The sequence below is a fragment of the Balaenoptera physalus genome (genome assembly GCF_965194825.1).
Source record: "Balaenoptera physalus genome assembly, chromosome: 1".
NCBI classification, from domain to species: Eukaryota; Metazoa; Chordata; class Mammalia; order Artiodactyla; family Balaenopteridae; genus Balaenoptera; species Balaenoptera physalus.
Window position 1 is genome coordinate 152,445,213 of NC_138882.1, and position 18,216 is coordinate 152,463,428.

The 18,216-nt window shown below is 34.6% G+C and overlaps 1 protein-coding gene across 7 annotated transcripts in view; it reads left to right on the forward strand.

Annotated features, from left to right (window-relative positions):
• TUT4 (terminal uridylyl transferase 4) overlaps positions 1-18,216 on the forward strand; it is a 151,917-nt gene that overhangs the window by 114,347 nt on the left and 19,354 nt on the right. For all 7 annotated transcript variants that reach the window (XM_082428786.1, XM_082428789.1, XM_082428787.1 and 4 more), the window contains exons 15-24: positions 762-848; positions 2,763-2,866; positions 5,554-5,611; positions 5,695-5,798; positions 6,101-6,190; positions 7,840-7,953; positions 11,979-12,056; positions 12,203-12,380; positions 12,678-12,725; positions 12,814-12,896. In XM_082428786.1, coding sequence (XP_082284912.1) covers positions 762-848; positions 2,763-2,866; positions 5,554-5,611; positions 5,695-5,798; positions 6,101-6,190; positions 7,840-7,953; positions 11,979-12,056; positions 12,203-12,380; positions 12,678-12,725; positions 12,814-12,896 — 944 coding nt within the window. The remainder of the gene's footprint in view (positions 1-761; positions 849-2,762; positions 2,867-5,553; positions 5,612-5,694; positions 5,799-6,100; positions 6,191-7,839; positions 7,954-11,978; positions 12,057-12,202; positions 12,381-12,677; positions 12,726-12,813; positions 12,897-18,216) is intronic.

The following is an 18,216-nucleotide window of genomic DNA, read 5'->3' on the forward strand; positions in this document are numbered from 1 at the left end:
TGTCATATATTACCATTAGAGTATCACACAGAATAGTTTCTCCAATCCAAAAAAAAATCACCTGTATTTCAGCTATTCAGCTTGCAACCACTAATGATGCATTTGTGTTTCAAAAGCTGAATATTAATTTAATTCCTTACCATATTAACTCTTGGGTATGAGTCTGGAGGAGGAGATAGAAAAAAAAAAGACTATTCTTAAGTAGTGTATGGTCTTATTTGGAAAAATAAGATGACTATAAATGAAATAACTAGAAAACTGAAAGGACAGTATAAACACTGGCAGGTGGTTTGAAGAACTAAGGAAATTCAATTAAGGAGAGGTCATTAAAGGCTGTGATTGGACAAAGAAGCTTATAGGGAAGGTATGAATCTTGACCAGGCATTTGAGGGAACTGTTAGATTTGATTGAGTTGGGTACCTAGTGTAACAGTATGACAGTAGTCTTAACAGGAGGGGAAAAACCAGCATGTATATGGCAGAGAGTGGATTGTCTGAAAAAAAAAAATTAAGTAATTTGTAGAAGAAAGTATATCTTGTAGCTGTTTCACAGGGAAAATGATCATGTGAAATATACATAGATCTGTAAAGTTATTTTTCTGTTCTTTCTCTGCTCCTTCCTTCCCCAGTAACATTTATGATTTTAATGTCAGAGAGTCAACAAATAATGAAGAAAAGTAAAGTTTTTAGGGTAAAAAATTGAAGACATTTTCAGATTTCATTCTCCTTACTTTTCTTTTTCCTTCTCTTTTTTTAACTTAGATGAATTGTCACCACCTTTTTCTGAACAACACAACAGGGAGCAAATTTTAATTGGCTTGGAAAAGTTTATTCAAAAAGAATATGATGGTATGTTGTATGTCAAAATTGATTGCTTTTGTTATTATAGTTACCTGGTCTGAGTTTCATTCATTTGTTTAAAAAGTGTTTATTGCATGTTATATGTTAGGTACTATTGTAGGTGCTGGGGATACAGTGCTAATAAAAGAGGTGAAACCGGCTCTCATGAAGCTTATATTAAGAGGGGTGACAGATAGTCAACTGACAAGTAAATAATATATCAGGAAATAATAAACACTGTTAAAGTACAGGAGTTAGAACGATAGTGATGAGGTGTTATGGTAGTTCTCTCTGGTAAGGTGACATTTGAGCAGAGCCGTGAATAATATAAAGGAGCAAATTATTATGAATATTCAAGGAGAGAACATTCGAGAGAGAAGGAGCAGCAAGTACAGTACCCCATGACTCAATTATGTTTGACATGCTTGAAAGTTAGTGTGGCTTGAGTGGAGTGTGTGAGGTAGACTGTAATAGAAAGGTGGGATCAGAGAGTTAACCTAGAGTTTGGATCATTAGAGTCTTATAGGTGTTGGTAGAAGGACTTTGAATTTTATTTTGAATGTCTAATGAGAAGGCTTCTGGAGGGTTTTAACACATAAGTGACATGATCTGAGAGAATGAGTACAGGTCCATAAGAATAGAAGCAAGCAGAACATTTAAGAAGCTGTTGCATAAGTTCAGATGAGACATAATAGTGATTTGCAAGAGTAGGTGAGAAGTGGTCAGATTGAGGATATATTTTGAATGTAGAGTCAACAGGATTTGCTGATGCATTACATGTTAGATGTGACAAAAAGAAAGGAGTCAAGGATGGTTTCAGGATTTTTCCTTCACTAGTTGGGTGGTGCTGTTTAATTGAGATGGCAAAAAAATAGCAGAAGGGGGCAGGTTTTGGGCATGGGGTAAAGAATCAAGAGTTCTGTGGCCAAATATTTTAGAAAAGGATAAAGAGTTCATTTATGATCAGAATGAACTTACACCTTTAAAATATGATCTGTTTTGTGGTACAGGATTCTATTTTTAATTATATTTGCTAGTGTATAAAGTATTGACCAAATCTAAGTTCTTGTTATATTAAACCCATGCACTTTTTATTTGCTGATGAATGTAGCTTCTTTTATATCTCTCGGTTGTCATTGATTTCAAGTAGGGCATCAGAACTGAATAGGAGGATTAAGTTTGAAAATACAGAATTTGTTATCTAAATATGTAGGCTACAAGAATTAATAGGGAGAATAATCCAATCTTGTTAAGCCACAGCTTATTGAGTGACACTAATAAGTATGAAGGAATAACCCTAATTATATATATATAAATATTATTATATATATAACTATATATATAATAATTGTGTATATAATTTATATCAAATGGATTAATCCCTCACTTTAGAGGAGAATTAATTCTATATACGAAGATGATATTTGTAAAACTATTTGAATTGTGCCCTGAAGAAACTAGTTTATTTCCAAGAGATAAATCTCTAAATATTGATCTTAACTGTTGGTATTGATGTTGAGAATGAATAAAAGTAGATGAATTTATGAGGTCGTTAAGTTGGAAGAAGGTGAAGGACTTGGTAAGTGTTTGGATGTGAAAGTTGAGAGGTGTTAAGAACCACATGTATATTTCTGAATAATAGTTAAGTTTGAGGTGAAGTTGCTAGTTTAGTTTTGACTTGTTGAATTTATGATGTCTGTGGAAAAATGGGAAAAGCAGTTAGATACATGGGTGTGAGATTTTGGGGAGAAGACCTGGGCTTTAGGTGAGTGTTTTGGAATTTCTCAGTGTATCTGCTAATGGTAGATAATTTAAGCCGTGGAATTGGATAAGATTATCCTGTGGTAGGCCATTAGTAGTTAATAGAAGACTCCTCTTTCCTGATAATTATAAAACTTTTGACTTTTGTTTTCCTTTGCTTAGAAAAGGCAAGATTGTGCTTATTTGGCTCTTCTAAGAATGGATTTGGATTTCGTGATAGTGATCTGGATATTTGTATGACCCTTGAAGGCCATGAAAATGCAGAGGTAAGAGTGTTTGGAAAGTGATGTGGAAGTTTATTTTCTTCTAGTGATGAGTCTTTTTTAAATTTTGTATGTAGAATTGATAAAAATGTAAGGTGTCATTCTTTGTATAAATATATTAGCAGTAGCAGTGTTTGAAATGTAAAAGCATTAGCATTATCATTTTAGAAGACATTCAAGTATTTAAGTAAGTAAATTTACTGTTTCAGTGATTTTATAATGCAAAAACCATGTCACAGATAGTTACAAGTGCTTTTTAATGAATTTGTGGAAAAAATATACCATAGAGTTGGAATTTTTTTCATTAGAGCCAATGAAAAACTGTTGCTTCAGTTTGGTAGTGAACATTTATCTCACTTACTCTGTCTTTTCGTATCTCTTACATTAGGTGATGTCTCTGTATCACTAAAGATAGAAAATAAAGGTGGACATTTAATTTATAAATGGATTGCGTTCTACAAGTTGATTATAATTTGGGGGTACTCAAAACACATTTTTTTCCGTAGAAGCATTGTTATAAATTATGTGTTCTAGGCTAGCTTTTAGAAACTCATTTTGTGTGGGGAGGGGAACTAGCATTTGAGCCCCCAGTATACACTTTTACATACATTATCTCATTTCACTCTTACAACCACCTTCGAGGTAGATAATTTCCCCCATTTTACAGATGAGGAAACTGAGGCTTTGAGAGATAAACTGACTTGCTCAAGTTCACACAGCTAGTAAATGTTGGAGCCGGGATTCGTACCCAGGTCTGTCTGACTCCAGAGTTCATGCTCTTTCCATTGTATCCCACTGCTTCTCTGTAATTTAATTAACCCATAATGTAGTTGAAATATAGTACTAATAGTACTGTAGAACCTAACCCCTACTTTCTGAAATTGAAAGCTTTCTGAGTTCCACCGTGAGATGCCAGGAGCAAACCTTCCCCCAGCGCAGTCTCAGCAGTGAGAGTGGGTACTTACTTATGTTTTCCTTTTTTGTGTACCACACCTCAACAGTGGGAATGAGATTGTCCGAGCTCCAGTAAAGAAAGGGACTGAATGGACAGGGAAGAAGTGTCCCAGGCCTTCCTAGCAGCAACTAGAAAAGGAGGGTATCTCAGTAGTTGCTCGTTTCTTTAACAGCATAGCTGTTGGTATTTATGTTTCAAAATCAGGGACTGCTTGCAAGATTGGGGTGAGGCCAAGCTTCTGGCATCTTTAGTGGTGTCAGTATAGCCTCTGTTGTAATATAAAAGAATTCAGCAGAATAGTGTACCTGTGCATTTCTGAAATAGTTTTTTCAAAAGGTGTTTTTTAAATTGTTAGAACCAAAGAAAAGATGGCAGTGATACCTGGTAGATGCTTATTTCTGGTTCCAAGAAATTGCTTCTGGTGTTAATTAATATCTTTTTGTTCTATAAAGGAAATGAAAAGTTACAAATTTTTTAGTTCTCCTTAACCTACTTCTACTCAATGCCATCTCCTTGGAAAGAGGCTTCCCCTTTCCATTCTGGAGGGCAGGAATTGAGGGAATAGGAAGTGGTTTTTACCCAGGAAGGAGGTTAGGGTTTTAGATCCCTTCTTTGTAAAATTTAATAATCAGACGTCTCATCACCAAGGGTTTGTATACTATATATTACCTGTGCCATTCACTCTGGGAAGTTGAAACAATGAAAATGAGTAAATTATTTTCTTCCAGATGAGCCATAATGGAAACTTTTAATTTAGCATAAATTGTATCTTTGTATAATAAAGAGAAAAACAACCTCCTTTATTATGTTAATTCTAAAGATTCCCTTTGAATCCCCAGGTTAAGCTGCAATGACTACTGCTCTCTTGTAGCTAAAAAGAGCATGTTGGGGATATGCAAAAGTGATTTTAGTAGTAGATGTGGGCATTGAGCTTAATCCAGTTAATTTATGCCATTATCTTCCTTGTTCCTTATATTAGGGTTATCGTTACCATATCAACTTTGCTGCCTAGTTTTTAAATAACCAACACATTTAAATTTGCAGAGGTAAGAGGTTTTTTTTGAAGAAATAGGTGCTGGTAATAGTAGGATTTTTCTTCTTTTCCTCATCAACATATGATAATAAATAGCTGACAGACTTAAAGTGCTACTTTGTATGAAGTATGCTGCTGAATGCTTTACATAGGTGTCTCATGTAATCCTTCCAGCTCCTTTATAAAAGAGTAGGAGTTGATGATTATCTTGATTTTATAAGTAGTATGAGGCTCAGAGGGGTTAAGGATCTGGTCAGAGTCACACAGCTAGTCAGTACTTAGTTCAAGATTTGAATCCAGGTTTGTCTAAATTCACAGCCTATGTTCTTAATCACTATACTGTTTTCCCTTCACCAAACCCATCTCTAGTTGTTTATCCATGTATTTGAAAACATTATTCTCCTGTTTTTGTGCTTCTCAAACTTTAATGTGGATGTGAATTACCTGGGAATGTTGTTACTGTGCAGTTTATGATTCAGTAGACCGGAGTGGAGACTGAGATTCTGCATTTCTATCAAGTTTCCAGGTGTTGGTGATACTGCAGGTCTATGGACCATGTTCTTTGACTAGCAAGGTTACATAGACCTTCTGGCTAGAGATTTTAAGTGCTAATATTAAATGTCTAGATTAAAATAGAATTTGCACAAGACCAAGTTGAGTCAGACAAACTTTAATTTATTATTTATTTCTTTTGTTTTTTAGAAATTAAATTGTAAGGAAATAATTGAAAATTTGGCGAAAATTCTTAAGAGACATCCAGGTATGAACTTTAAAACAACAAACTTTTTTTTAGTTTTATGAAAATTATTTAACCTAGTGAAGTTTTTTTTTTTTTTAAATCAGGTTTAAGAAACATTTTGCCTATAACTACTGCCAAAGTGCCTATAGTAAAATTTGAACACAGACGAAGTGGTTTAGAAGGCGATATCAGTTTATATAATACGTTGGTAAGTTTCACTGTCTGTAAAGACCCAGGTATGTTTACCGTTGTCATTTTAAAAGTTTACAGATCACTGACTGTACCTTTATGTTTAAAACTTACGAATGTGGTTAGTATAGGGAAAAAAAAATTTTATCAGTCATCTTAACATTTCCTTCAGATTGACGGTTAATTTTTGCTTGACTCATTTACAGGTATTTTAAGTTTAACATTTATATATATTCTATGTGGAGTTTATCTTTTTAGCTGATCTGTAAGTTTAATTTTAATAAATTTGAAATGCTTTCAAATATGTAATTTATTTTTCAGGCTCAGCATAACACAAGAATGCTAGCTACGTATGCAGCTATTGATCCTAGAGTGCAGTACTTGGGATATACTATGAAAGTGTTTGCTAAGGTATTTATGAAAAAGTTAATGATCTGCTTTGTTATAATACTCATGATATTAAAGTAAAACATGCTGATGTCAGACTTGTGACAAATGTTTTCTCAGTTTTGTTTACCTGAGCTTTTAAGAAGAAACTGTCAATATTAAATGGTTTAAAGTTACACCTTTCAGAGTAGGGTGATTCTTAGTTTTTTTCTGTGTTTGCTCTCCTCTCATAGATAACACTCTAGTAAATTTCTCATAGTATAAATTCTCAGTGCAGTAATGATTTCCAACCCTAGGCATGGGAGTTGGCATACCATCCTAGTTAAAAAGCTCTGGGTTAGGAAATCTGGTGTTTGGGTTTAGTGGTAAATTTTTCTGGCCAAGAAAACAAAGCAATACCAATAAAACCTAATGTTTCCCCTATTATAACACTTAAAATACTGAATTCTGTTTTCTTGGTTGTTTTGCTAAGTGAGTAAACTCCATGAGGTTTGAGGCCTCTGTATCTTTATTTCAGTGTAGTGCCTGCCTTATGGTAGGTGCTCAGTAAATAGTTAATTTTGTGAATGTATTGGTGGAAGGGTTTTAGTAGGGGAGTGACTTGGTTACATTTTCATTTCATAAAGCCGACTCTTCCAAAAGGGAGACATATTTGTTTAGATATTCCTATACATGTCTTTATGGACAGAATCATCTTAGAAAAGGAAGGCATCCAGCCACATACTACAAATCATTTGATACAGCTAGTCTTCTACATTCACCTCACAGAATAACTCCAACATGACAGTTCCTTACTCTCATTGAGTTTGGGTAATGAAATCAAGTGATTCATGTCAGAAAAATTATTCCTCTCCCTTTATATAATATCAGCTAAAGCTTTACTCAAGGGAAGTCTCTGAGGATTCTTTCAGGGTTTTTTTTTTAATTAAAAAAAATTTTTTTGAATAGCCAACGTATTCATGTGTTTCAAAAATTAAAAGGTCTAATGGGATTTATGGCAGAAAATCTTCCTTCCACATCTGTCTCCTAGCCAACCTTTGCCTCTTAGAGGCAAACAGTGTTAAACGTTCCTCTGTATCCTTCCAGAAATATGTTATTCCAGTGCAAGCAAATGCATAAATTTCCTGCCTCTTTTTATTATAGGTATAAACACACTGAAAACACTGTTTTGTACTTTGCTTTTTTAACTGAGCAATAAATATTGGAGATTATTTCCTATTAGTATACTAAGAGTTTCCTTTTTTTTTTAATGGCTACATACTATTCCATTGTGTGGATAGTCATCAGTTTTTTAAACCTGTACTTTACTGATGAGCTTTAAGTTCCTTCTCATATTTTACTATTAAAATAGTGTTACAATAGAAATTTTATTTAGTCATTTCACATGTTTCTTGGCATATTTACAGGATAAATTCTTAGAATAGAGTTGATACATTAAGGGAAATGTGCTTTTATAATTTTTATATTGCCAAATTATTCTTCATGAAATTTATGCTACTGTATACTCTTTAATGTATGAGTACCTGTTTACCCATACCCTCTATAACAGCTTGTTATTGAACTTTTGGGTATTTGACGGTTTGATGGGTTTAAAAAATGGTGTCTTAAGGTAGTCAATACTTCTGCATGGAATAAGATTCTGAAGTTTTATTTTCAATCATTATTTTTTTTAGCGATGTGACATTGGAGATGCTTCCAGGGGAAGTTTATCTTCATATGCTTATATCCTTATGGTGCTGTACTTTCTGCAGCAGAGAAAACCACCTGTTATCCCAGTTCTACAAGAGGTAAATGTTTAAGAAAACTATAAAGGCGTTTCTATGTAGGTGTATACACTCTAAATATAGTAGATCTTGCTCAGTTCATGAGATCATGAAAGATTTTTCCATCATGGATATCCTAAGTTTTCTTCTTTCATTAATGGTTTAATCAAATAATGAACCTTTTTGAAAAGCTTATTATGGGAGAATATAGACTACCAAAAGACTACTACATGAATAGAACTATTGAATATCTTTTGCAACATTTTTATATTTCACAGTCTTAGAATGCTGCCAATGATTATGAAATTTGTAGCCATTCATGAACTTATATATTATAGTCTCTCAGTTGCAAATACATAAGTTTCTTCTTTTCAGAGTATTCTCCCTCCTCCTGCTTGGCAATGAAGTTTGATTTATTCCTGTATATACTTTGGTCAACTTTGTGAATTTTGGTTGAGAAAGAAACACAAGGAAATTCTTCCTTATCTCTGTAAGGTCATGTTAATTGCATTAAGCATAAGAATGTACATCAAAAGAAACAGATTATACTCATATTTACTCGGATTTGGTGACTCATAGAGTCTCTTTTTGTAGTCAATTTATACTCTCTAAAATAGATACAAAGGAGTTCTTAATCATCCATCTGTTCCTCCTCATTCTTGGCACAAAGTGGATTTGCAAGCATTGGGGTGGATCAGGTTCTAATTTCTTAGGTAGGTGGTTATTTTGAGGTAGGTGAGAAGCATCAGAATTGTTTGGAAAATCACATTCTGATTTCACATAAACTTTGATAGTCATGGCAAAGAAGAGTATCACAAAATAGCAAGCCATGTGTGCTTGTCAGATGGCCTTAGTAAGTTTTTAAAAGTTCTAATGAATGCCATGTGGTTTTAACAGCATTTCTTTCCCTCTTTTAAACAAATAGTGGGAGAGAAATAAAAAATTTAAACGTCCTTTCCTAACAGAAAAATTTAAGTTGCTTGAATCTATGTTGAGTGATGTTTGTTTTTTAACAAGGTTGTTCACTATAGGATATTTAAAACTTTGCATGAATTAATTAGGCCTGCCAAGGCCAAGATTATTCTCTGTATTAGTCTAAGTGTTGTTAAGGCTTTAAATTTGGGGATCTTATGCATAATTGCCCCAGTAATATTATAGCAGCCATTTGCTATAATTTGCTGTGACTTTGATAGAATACTGTGATTAACCCAAATGGAACACAAATTTTGTTTTCATTGTGGTTTGTCTCTGTTCTCTCATTATGTTACCCATGGATGAGGAACCATTGAGGCAGCATGATATAATGGAAACAGCGGTCAGAGCATGATTTTGGAGCCAGAGATAACTGGTCTGAATCCTAATTTTGACATGTGGCCTTCAACAAGCTGCCTGACTGCCACTAGTCTGAATTTTTTCATCAGCAAAAATGTAATAATAGCAGTATTATTTCAGTGTTGATATAAGGAACAGAGACATCAAATGCCTTTGAATGTAGTAGATGCTAAAGTAGGAGTTTATAAATGGTGGTTGCTCTTATTATTACTTTTATTATTTTTATTATCATTAGCAGCTTTATTAACATTATTATTGGAAAAATGTAGGTAGGATTGCTGTAGCCAACTTCAAGAACTGTTCCATTATCTGCTTAACAGACAGTGATTGATGAAATGAGAGACAGTCCATGGGATGTTTTCCATCATAATGAGCTCTGATTGTGGGGGGCTTTGTGATACATATGAACTGATGATATATGGATTTTTGCTTCTGGCCTTTTTTGCTTGTCATATGGGACCCCTTGTCCATTGCTCTGGCATCATTTAAGTATTGATCATTGGCATCGATCAACTTTTAAGGGTAAGGATATGTTTAATGAAGCTGATGATCTTTGACTCCTTTTGTAATTGAACCTAAACTTTAAGTGACTGGGTGTAATAAGTGAGGCTCTGCTAAGAGTGTTTTTCATGATCAACAATACAGAGTTCTTTAGGTCAAAAGGAGCTTTCCTAAGAATGATTTTGCTGTATTCCAGCAATCATCATAAGTAAAAGTAAATTTTCACATAAAAATTAATACTAAGAGAGGATTAGGGAGTGTTAGTGTCACTTGATATTATGAACTATGTTTTCTTAGCTTATATCAGCTTAAAAATTGCAACTGAATGGATGAACCTTGAGGACATTATGCTAAGTGAAATAAACCAGTCACAAAAGGACAAATACTATATGATTCCATTTATAGGAGGTACCTAGGGTAGTCAGATTCATAGAGACAGAAAGTAGAATGGTGGTTGCCAGGGGCTGGCGGGAGAGAGGAGTGGGAAATTATTGTTTAATAGGTTCAGAGTTTCATTTGTATAAGATGAGAAGAATTCTGTGGATGGATGGTGGTGATGGTAGCACAACAATGTGAATGCACTTAATGCCACTGAACTGTACTCTAAAATGACTTAAGATGGTAAATTTCATTATGTGTGTTTTACCACAACTAAAAAAATTACAATTTAAATATAGCAGTAGATATATATATGACTTATTTTATATATAAAATACCATAATAAAATAAGAAATATGGAAATGTACAGGGTCACTCCTTGTGCAAACTTGTTTGGTGAGGTTTTAGAGAGAAGGCTTGAGTGCTTGAGTAGAGGATGATTGCTGTTGAGAGAAAGAAAAGAGAGAAACAGAAAGAGAAGGTAAATGTGTTGTGTGTTTGCAAAAGAAAGAGAGGATAGTATTAGTACTTCTAAGGGCTGAAACAGAGTGGAGAGTTAGGCACTATGAAACAAGAGAGTTCATTAAAACAGGTTGCAAATCAGTGATTAAATGCCCTCCAAAGCCCACAGGTCCAGTTTACTGTGTTATTAGCCAACGTAATTGGATTTGGATGTTGGTTGTTTCTCAAAAGTAAGAATTCTGTTAAAGTAACCAAGGTCTAAAGAGGCAGCTTGTATAATAGCATCTTAATCTATGAAGGAGCCATGGGGACCACCTTATCTAGTGGTTTTAAAGTATGTTTTGGTAAGCTCTAGGAGCTCAATAGTGTATGTGTGAGGAGTGGAGGAAGGAAAAGATAAGGTATAGTTTTCTCCACTCAGGCTTTTATCAGAGTACCTCTGTTTTTATCTGTTTTACATGTTGAACTTACAGGAAGGTTCCATTTTAGGAAGGGGTTCTACAGCTTAAAAGAAAAATAAAATTGGAAGAAAACTGACCTAATTAAGCTAATCTCTTATTTTCATTGGGAAAACTGATTTGGAAGGATAATTGTCTTGTCCAGAATCACTACTTGGCAGGACTAAGACTAGAAATGAGGTCTGCTGACTCTGAACTTATTCCAACTTTTTACTTTATTGCATCTCTTTCTTAAAACTCCTATAGAAAATAAGTCTCACAATTGCTTGTAGAGGTCAGTTGTGCCTGTACAGTCATCTTGTGGAATTCTTCTAGTAAAGTAGCATTACCTTCCCCCCTTTCCTTAGGACAGTGAATTACTGTTCATAATTAATCATGAAGATTTCACGATCTTTATCAAAATGTCAAGGAAAGCTGCCTAATTTTCTGTTTTAAAAAATCAATGTCCAGGCCCTTTTCAACCTCATGTGATACAGATAACTGATTAAAGGTACTAGAGCCCTTCCCCACAACAAATAGCTTCTTCGATTTCCTTTAAGGCATACAATCAATAAGTATTATCTCTTATGTATTTCTGCATCTGTGATTCTTTGATGAAAATGCTATTTTCATCTGCTTTTTCTTTAGTTTTACTTCATTAAACTTGGGCTGGATGTGTTTTGATAGCCAAATAGATAATATTAAATGTATCATTTGGAGAGTCTGAGGTTCTTAAGATATCCTTTCCCAGCTTTGGTCTTTCAGATACATTTTATTCATTAATAACTTGACATCAGATTATACCATCTTGACATGTTCCTTTTGGAATAAGTGTTTCACTATGTCTATTATAGGTAAATTCTAAAATGATATGAGGGTATTTAGGCTTTTGGGTTGGATGGCTTGAAATCTAATAGTAAAATTGATTTTTTAATGCAGATCTTTGATGGAAAACAGATTCCACAGAGAATGGTTGATGGATGGAATGCTTTTTTCTTTGATAAAACAGAAGAACTGGTAATTTTTTCATAGTTTTTATGTTATGGAATGCTCATTGATGCATGTTAGGATTTGCATAATTTAATTTAATAATTTTACTTGGACTTGGGGGTCCATATTTTGGATAAGTATAGACATGTCTCTCTCTTTTTTCTCACCTGTAGAAAAAACGTTTACCTTCACTTGGAAAGAACACAGAAACATTAGGAGAGCTTTGGTTGGGACTGCTTCGCTTCTATACTGAAGAATTTGATTTCAAAGAATATGTAATTAGCATTCGGCAGAAAAAGCTGTTGACAACTTTTGAGAAGCAGTGGACGTCCAAATGCATTGCGATTGAAGGTAATCATTCAGCTGATATTAATTCAGGAACAACACGAAACAGAGCAAAACAGAACAAAAAGCCAGTTTTATTTGGCCAGTGAAACTGAGGGGAAAACTGAAACACATTAGAATTTGGAAGATTCTTCCTCTTGGTTTTTATCAGTTTCCATCCTTTAATCTATAATTATAAAAGAATAATTTTCTGACTTTGATGGTCTGAGTTACGTAGTGTTAAACTCTAGTTATGGCTACTAACTATATTTATGTTACAATGAGCATAATTCTTAAATAAAAAATAAAATATTTCTTTTCTAGACCCTTTTGATTTGAATCATAACCTTGGTGCTGGAGTTTCTAGAAAAAGTAAGTTTTAAATATAGAAATCCCCTACTTTTAAAGCTCTTACACATTAAGGTCTGCATCTTTATTGTTTTTCTTCTTTCTTCAATAGTGACCAATTTCATCATGAAAGCATTTATCAATGGAAGGAAACTTTTTGGTACCCCCTTTTATCCACTCATTGGCAGAGAAGCTGTAAGTTTACATAATTTGAATTCTGAATCTTTTCTTTTTCCTTATAGAATTTTTTTTTTTTTGTAATACAGGAAACCTAATCCTGTTCCAAGTTGGTGTTAGGAATAGGGAAAGAGAACTCCATTTTTTCTTTCTTTTTAAAAAATATTTATTTATTTATTTATTTGGCTGTGCCGGGTCTATTTGTTCTTATTGCACTTATCATAGTCTATAGTGAGATATATATTTGCTAAATTTTGTTTATTTATTTAATCTATTTGTTAAATTCTGTATCCCCCACTAGACTATATAGCTCCATGAGGACAGGGTCCATCCATGTCTGTAAGGTTCACCATCGTATTTCCAGTGCCTGTCATAATTTCTGGCACATAGGATGCATCAAATAAGCATTTGTTGAACAAATGAGGGTGGATAGTCAAGACTCAAGATCCTTTAATTTTGAATTTGAGGTTCTGCCTACTGCCTCTCTTCTGTCTCTGGAAATCTTGATGAAAATATAAACAGAGAGGTCAACACTGAAGTAATACTTTATTATTTGCTGAGGCTTCTGCTTTAATCTTGGTGTAGCCCTTGGTAAGCTGAATTAGATAGCATGGAACTAAGAGGATTCTTTTTGCCTGAACTGGGTGGTGTAGTGTCCGCCATTCCTCTTGGTCTTACTCTGGTTTTGGGTTGCTTTCTAATGGGAGGATGTCATAGTTTCACAGTGAAAGAAACTAGAAGAAATCTCAAAAGAGAAACCAGGTCTCTATTTTTGCATAATGAATATCCTTGATCTTGTTCAGTCCAGTTTCATCACTGTTTCTTGGGGTGTGGGGTAAGAAAAGCAGAAAAAGTCTAGAGCTTTTTCCCCGTGGAACATTTTTGATAGTCCTGCCTAATAGGGGATGGGGGTGATAATAATTATAATGGAAATAAAATAACAGGAAATTTGAAACAACACAAAATTCTTGCAGGAACAAAATGTCTAACAAAAGGAAAATACAATGATAATTTTACTAACATATTAATTAAAATAGCAGTAAATGAAAAGCACAGTCAGATCACAACAAATCTGGTGATGCACTGATAAAGCATTTTACCTGAAAACAGTGGGAATTCTATTCGTGTGTGTATGTGCATATGTTTGGTAGGAACCTAGCAGTTTCGGGCAGTCAGACTTTTGAGTAAAATACTAATGTAGAGTCCTCAGTAAATTGGAAATGTGCCAATTTAGTCTGTGAATACAAAATTTTAGTAACTCTTAATTATTCAGTATGTTATAAGTAGTCCTCATAGATATCAAAGTCTTTGGTCTTGAATGTGATTTGGTGTAAGAACCAAACATCAGTTTGGAGCCTATCACAAAGGGCCTGTGGATCTGCCAATCATCTTTTAATCTGCTTTATTCTGTTATAAAGTGAATATGTGGTATTTTATAGCTTGGATATACTAGTTTAACTATTCTCCTTTGATGGACATTTAGGTTGATATCAGTGTTATAACTGATACAGTAGAAAAATAACCTTGTTACATAGTCTTTCATGCTTATATTTTCCATAGTAAAGTTTATTCTTTCAACACATATTTACTGAATTCCTACCATGTACCTATTTCTCTGCTGTGTACTGGGATTATAACAGCATACAAAGTAGATGTGTTTCATCCCCTTAGATTCTAATGAAGATGAAGACAAGTATATTTTCTGTTCTTTCACCTTTCTTGCTCACACGAACATTCCCACTTCAACTATTCTTCTACTCACTAGGTCCTCCGACATATTGACACATTTTTTCCCAATCTATCAGCTATCTACTGTCTTCATTTTTTCCCCCCATTTAAACAGATTCCCTGGTACCTCCAGCATATACCTTATATTCCTTTGTACCATTGTCCTTTTGCACCATTATGTGTTCAACCTTAACATGAACTCAGCCATCCACCGTCTCTCTATGCTTGGGCTAAGCACTGATGGAAAAAAATCTTAAAGCTAGGCAGTTTTATTTATATAGCACAACTATAAATTAATGTTCATCAGCCTCAACTGGACTTTCACTACTACCTGACATTCTTACTACATTTCTTTAGTTACCTGTGTCTCGCGTTCAATAAGAACTATTTCAGATTTTATTTATTTTACTCAAAATTCAGTACCCGTTTCGCTTTGTCCCATCTTTCTTCTCTGCCTTTCTCACGCTACATGTTTTCCCTTTGAGACAAAGATGGTATTAGATAGATAGATACTCCTTCAACTTTCTGCTACCAGATCTATAAATCTGCTTACATCTTCAGATATCTCTTCTTTTTTTAAAATTTTATTTCATTTTGGAGCATAGTTGATTAACAGTGTTCTGTTTCAGGTGTACAGCAAAGTGATTCAGTTATACATATACGTGTATCTATTCTTTTTCAAATTCTTCTCCCATTTAGGTTTTTACAGAATACTGAGCAACGTTCCCGTGCTATCCAGTAGTAGGTCCTTGTACAGATACATACAGTTGGTTATCTATTTTAAATATAGCAAAGTGTACATGTCAATCCCAAACGCCCAATCTGTCCTTCCCACCGACCCTTCCTCCCGGGTAACCATAAGTTCTCTAAGTCTATGAGTCTATTTCTGTTTTGTAAATAAGTTCATTTGTATCATTTTTTAAAGAATCTGCATATAAGCAATATCATATGATGTTTGTCTTCCTCTGTCTGACTTACTTCACTTAGTATGATAATCTCAAGGTCCATCCATGTTGCTGCAGATGGCATTATTTTGTTCTTTTTAATGGCTGAGTAACATTCCATTATATATATGTACCACATCTTCTTTATCCATTCATCTGTTGATGGACATTTAGGTTGCTTCCGTGTCTGGGCTATTGTAAATAGTGCTGCAGTGAACATTGGGGTGCATGTATCTTTTCAAATTATGTTTTTCTCTGGATATATGCCCAGGATTGGGATTGCTGGATGATATGGTAGCTCTATTTTTAGTTTCTTAAGTAACCTCCATTCTGTTCTTCATACTGGCTGTAGCAATTTACATTCCCACCAACAATGTAAGAGGGTTCCCTTTTCTCTACACCTTCTGCAGCATTTATTGTTTGTGGGTTTTTTGATGATAGCCGTTCTGACTGGTGTGAGGTGATACCTCGTTGTAGTTTTGATTTGCATTTCTCTAATAATTAGCAGTGTTGAGCATCTTTTCATGTGCCTCTTGGCCATCTGTATGTCTTCCTTGAAGAAATGTCTATTAAGGTTTTCTGCCCATCTTTTGATTGTTTTTTTTTTTTTTTTTGGCTGCATTGGGTCTTCGTGCTGCACATGGGCTTTCTCTAGTTGCGGTGAGCGGGAGCTACTGTTTGTGGCGGTGCATGGGCTTCTCACTGTGGTGGCTTCTCTTGTCACGGAGCACAGGCTCTAAGTGTATGGGCTTCAGTTGTTGTGGCTCATGGGCTCTAGAGCTCAGGCTTAGTAGTTGCGGCGCACAGGCTTAGTTGCTCCATGGCATGTGGGATCTTTGCAGACCAGGGCTCGAACCTGTGTCCCCTGCATTGGCAGGCGGATTCTTAACCACTGCGCCACCAGGGAAGCCCCTTGGTTGTTTGTTTTTTTGATATTGAGCAGCATGAGCTGTTTGTAAATTTTAGAGATTAATCACTTGTCAGTCACATCATTTGCAAATATTTTCGCCCATTCTGTGGGTTGTCTTTTCATTTTGTTTATGGTTTCCTTTGCTGTGCAAAAGCTTTTGAGTTTCATTAGGTCCCATTTGTTTATTTATTTTTTTATTTCCATTACTCTAGGAGATGGCTTGGGAAAGGTATTTCTGTGATTTATGTCAAAGAGTGTTCTGCCTATGTTTTCCTCTAAGAGTTTTGTAGTATCTGGTCTTACATTTAGATCTTTAATCCATTTTGAGTTTATTTTTGTATATGGTATTAAGGAATGTTCAAATCTCATTTTTTTACATGTAGCTGTCCAGTTTTCCCAGCACCATTTATTGAAGAGACTGTCTTTCCTCCATCGTATAGTGTTGCCTCCTTTGTAATCGATTAATTGACCATAGGTGTGTGGGTTTATTTCTGGGCTTTCTGTCCTGTTTCATGGATCCAAATTTCTGTTTTTGTTCCAGTACCGTACTCTTTTGATGACTGTAGCTTTGTAGTATAGTCCAAAGTCAGGGATCCTGATTGCTCCAGCTCCATTTTTCTTTCTCAAGATTGCTTTGGTCATTAGGTTCTTTTGTGTCTCCATGCAAGTTTAAGATTTTTTTGTTCTAGTTCTGTGAAAAATGCCATTGGTAATTTGATAGGGATCGCATTGAATCTGCAGATTGCCTTGGGTAGTATAGTCATTTTGACAATATTGATTATTCCAATTTAAGAACATGATATATCTCTCCATCTGTTTGTGTCATCTTCAATTTCTTTCATCAGCGTCTTATAGTTTTCATAGGACAGGTCTTTTGTCTCTATAGGTAGGTTTATCCCTAGGTATTTTATTCTTTTTGATGCGATGGTAAGTGGGATTGTTTATTTAATTTCTCTTTCTGATCTTTTGTTGTTAGTGTATAGAAATGCAAGAGATTTCTGTGTATTAATTTTGTATCCTGCAACTTTACCAAATTCATTGATGAGCTCTAGTAGTTTTCTGGTAGCATCTTTAGGATTTTCTATGTGTAGTATCATGTCGTCTGCAAAAGTGACAGTTTTACTTCTTTTCCAATTTGGATTCCTTTTATTTCTTTTCCTTCTCTGATTGTCATGGCTAGGACTTCCAAAACTATGTTGAATACAAGTGGCGAAAGTGGATATCCTTGTCTTGTTCCTGATCTTAGTGGAAATGCTTTCAACTTTTCATGGTTGAGTATGATGTTAGCTGTAGGTTTGTCATATATGGCCTTTATTATGTTGAGGTATGTTCCCTCTTTGCCCACTTTCTATAGAGTTTTTATCATAAATGGGTGTTGAATTTTGTCAAAAGCTTTTTCTGCATCTGATGAGATGGTCATATGGTTTTTATTCTTCAACATCTTGATGTGGTGTATCACACTGATTGATTTGCATATACTGAAAAATCCTTGCATCCTCGGAATAAATCCCACTTGATCATGGTGTGTGATCCTTTTAATGTATTGCTGGATTTGGATTGCTAGTATTTTGTTGAGGATTTTTGTGTCTATGTTCATCAGTGATATTGGCCTGTAATTTTTTTTTTTGTGGTATCTTTGTCTGGTTTTGGTTTTAGGGTGTTGGTGGCCTCATAGCATGAGTTTGAGAGTATTCCTTCCTCTGCAATTTTTTGGAATAGTTTCAGAAGAATAGGTGTTAACTCTTCTCTGTTTGAT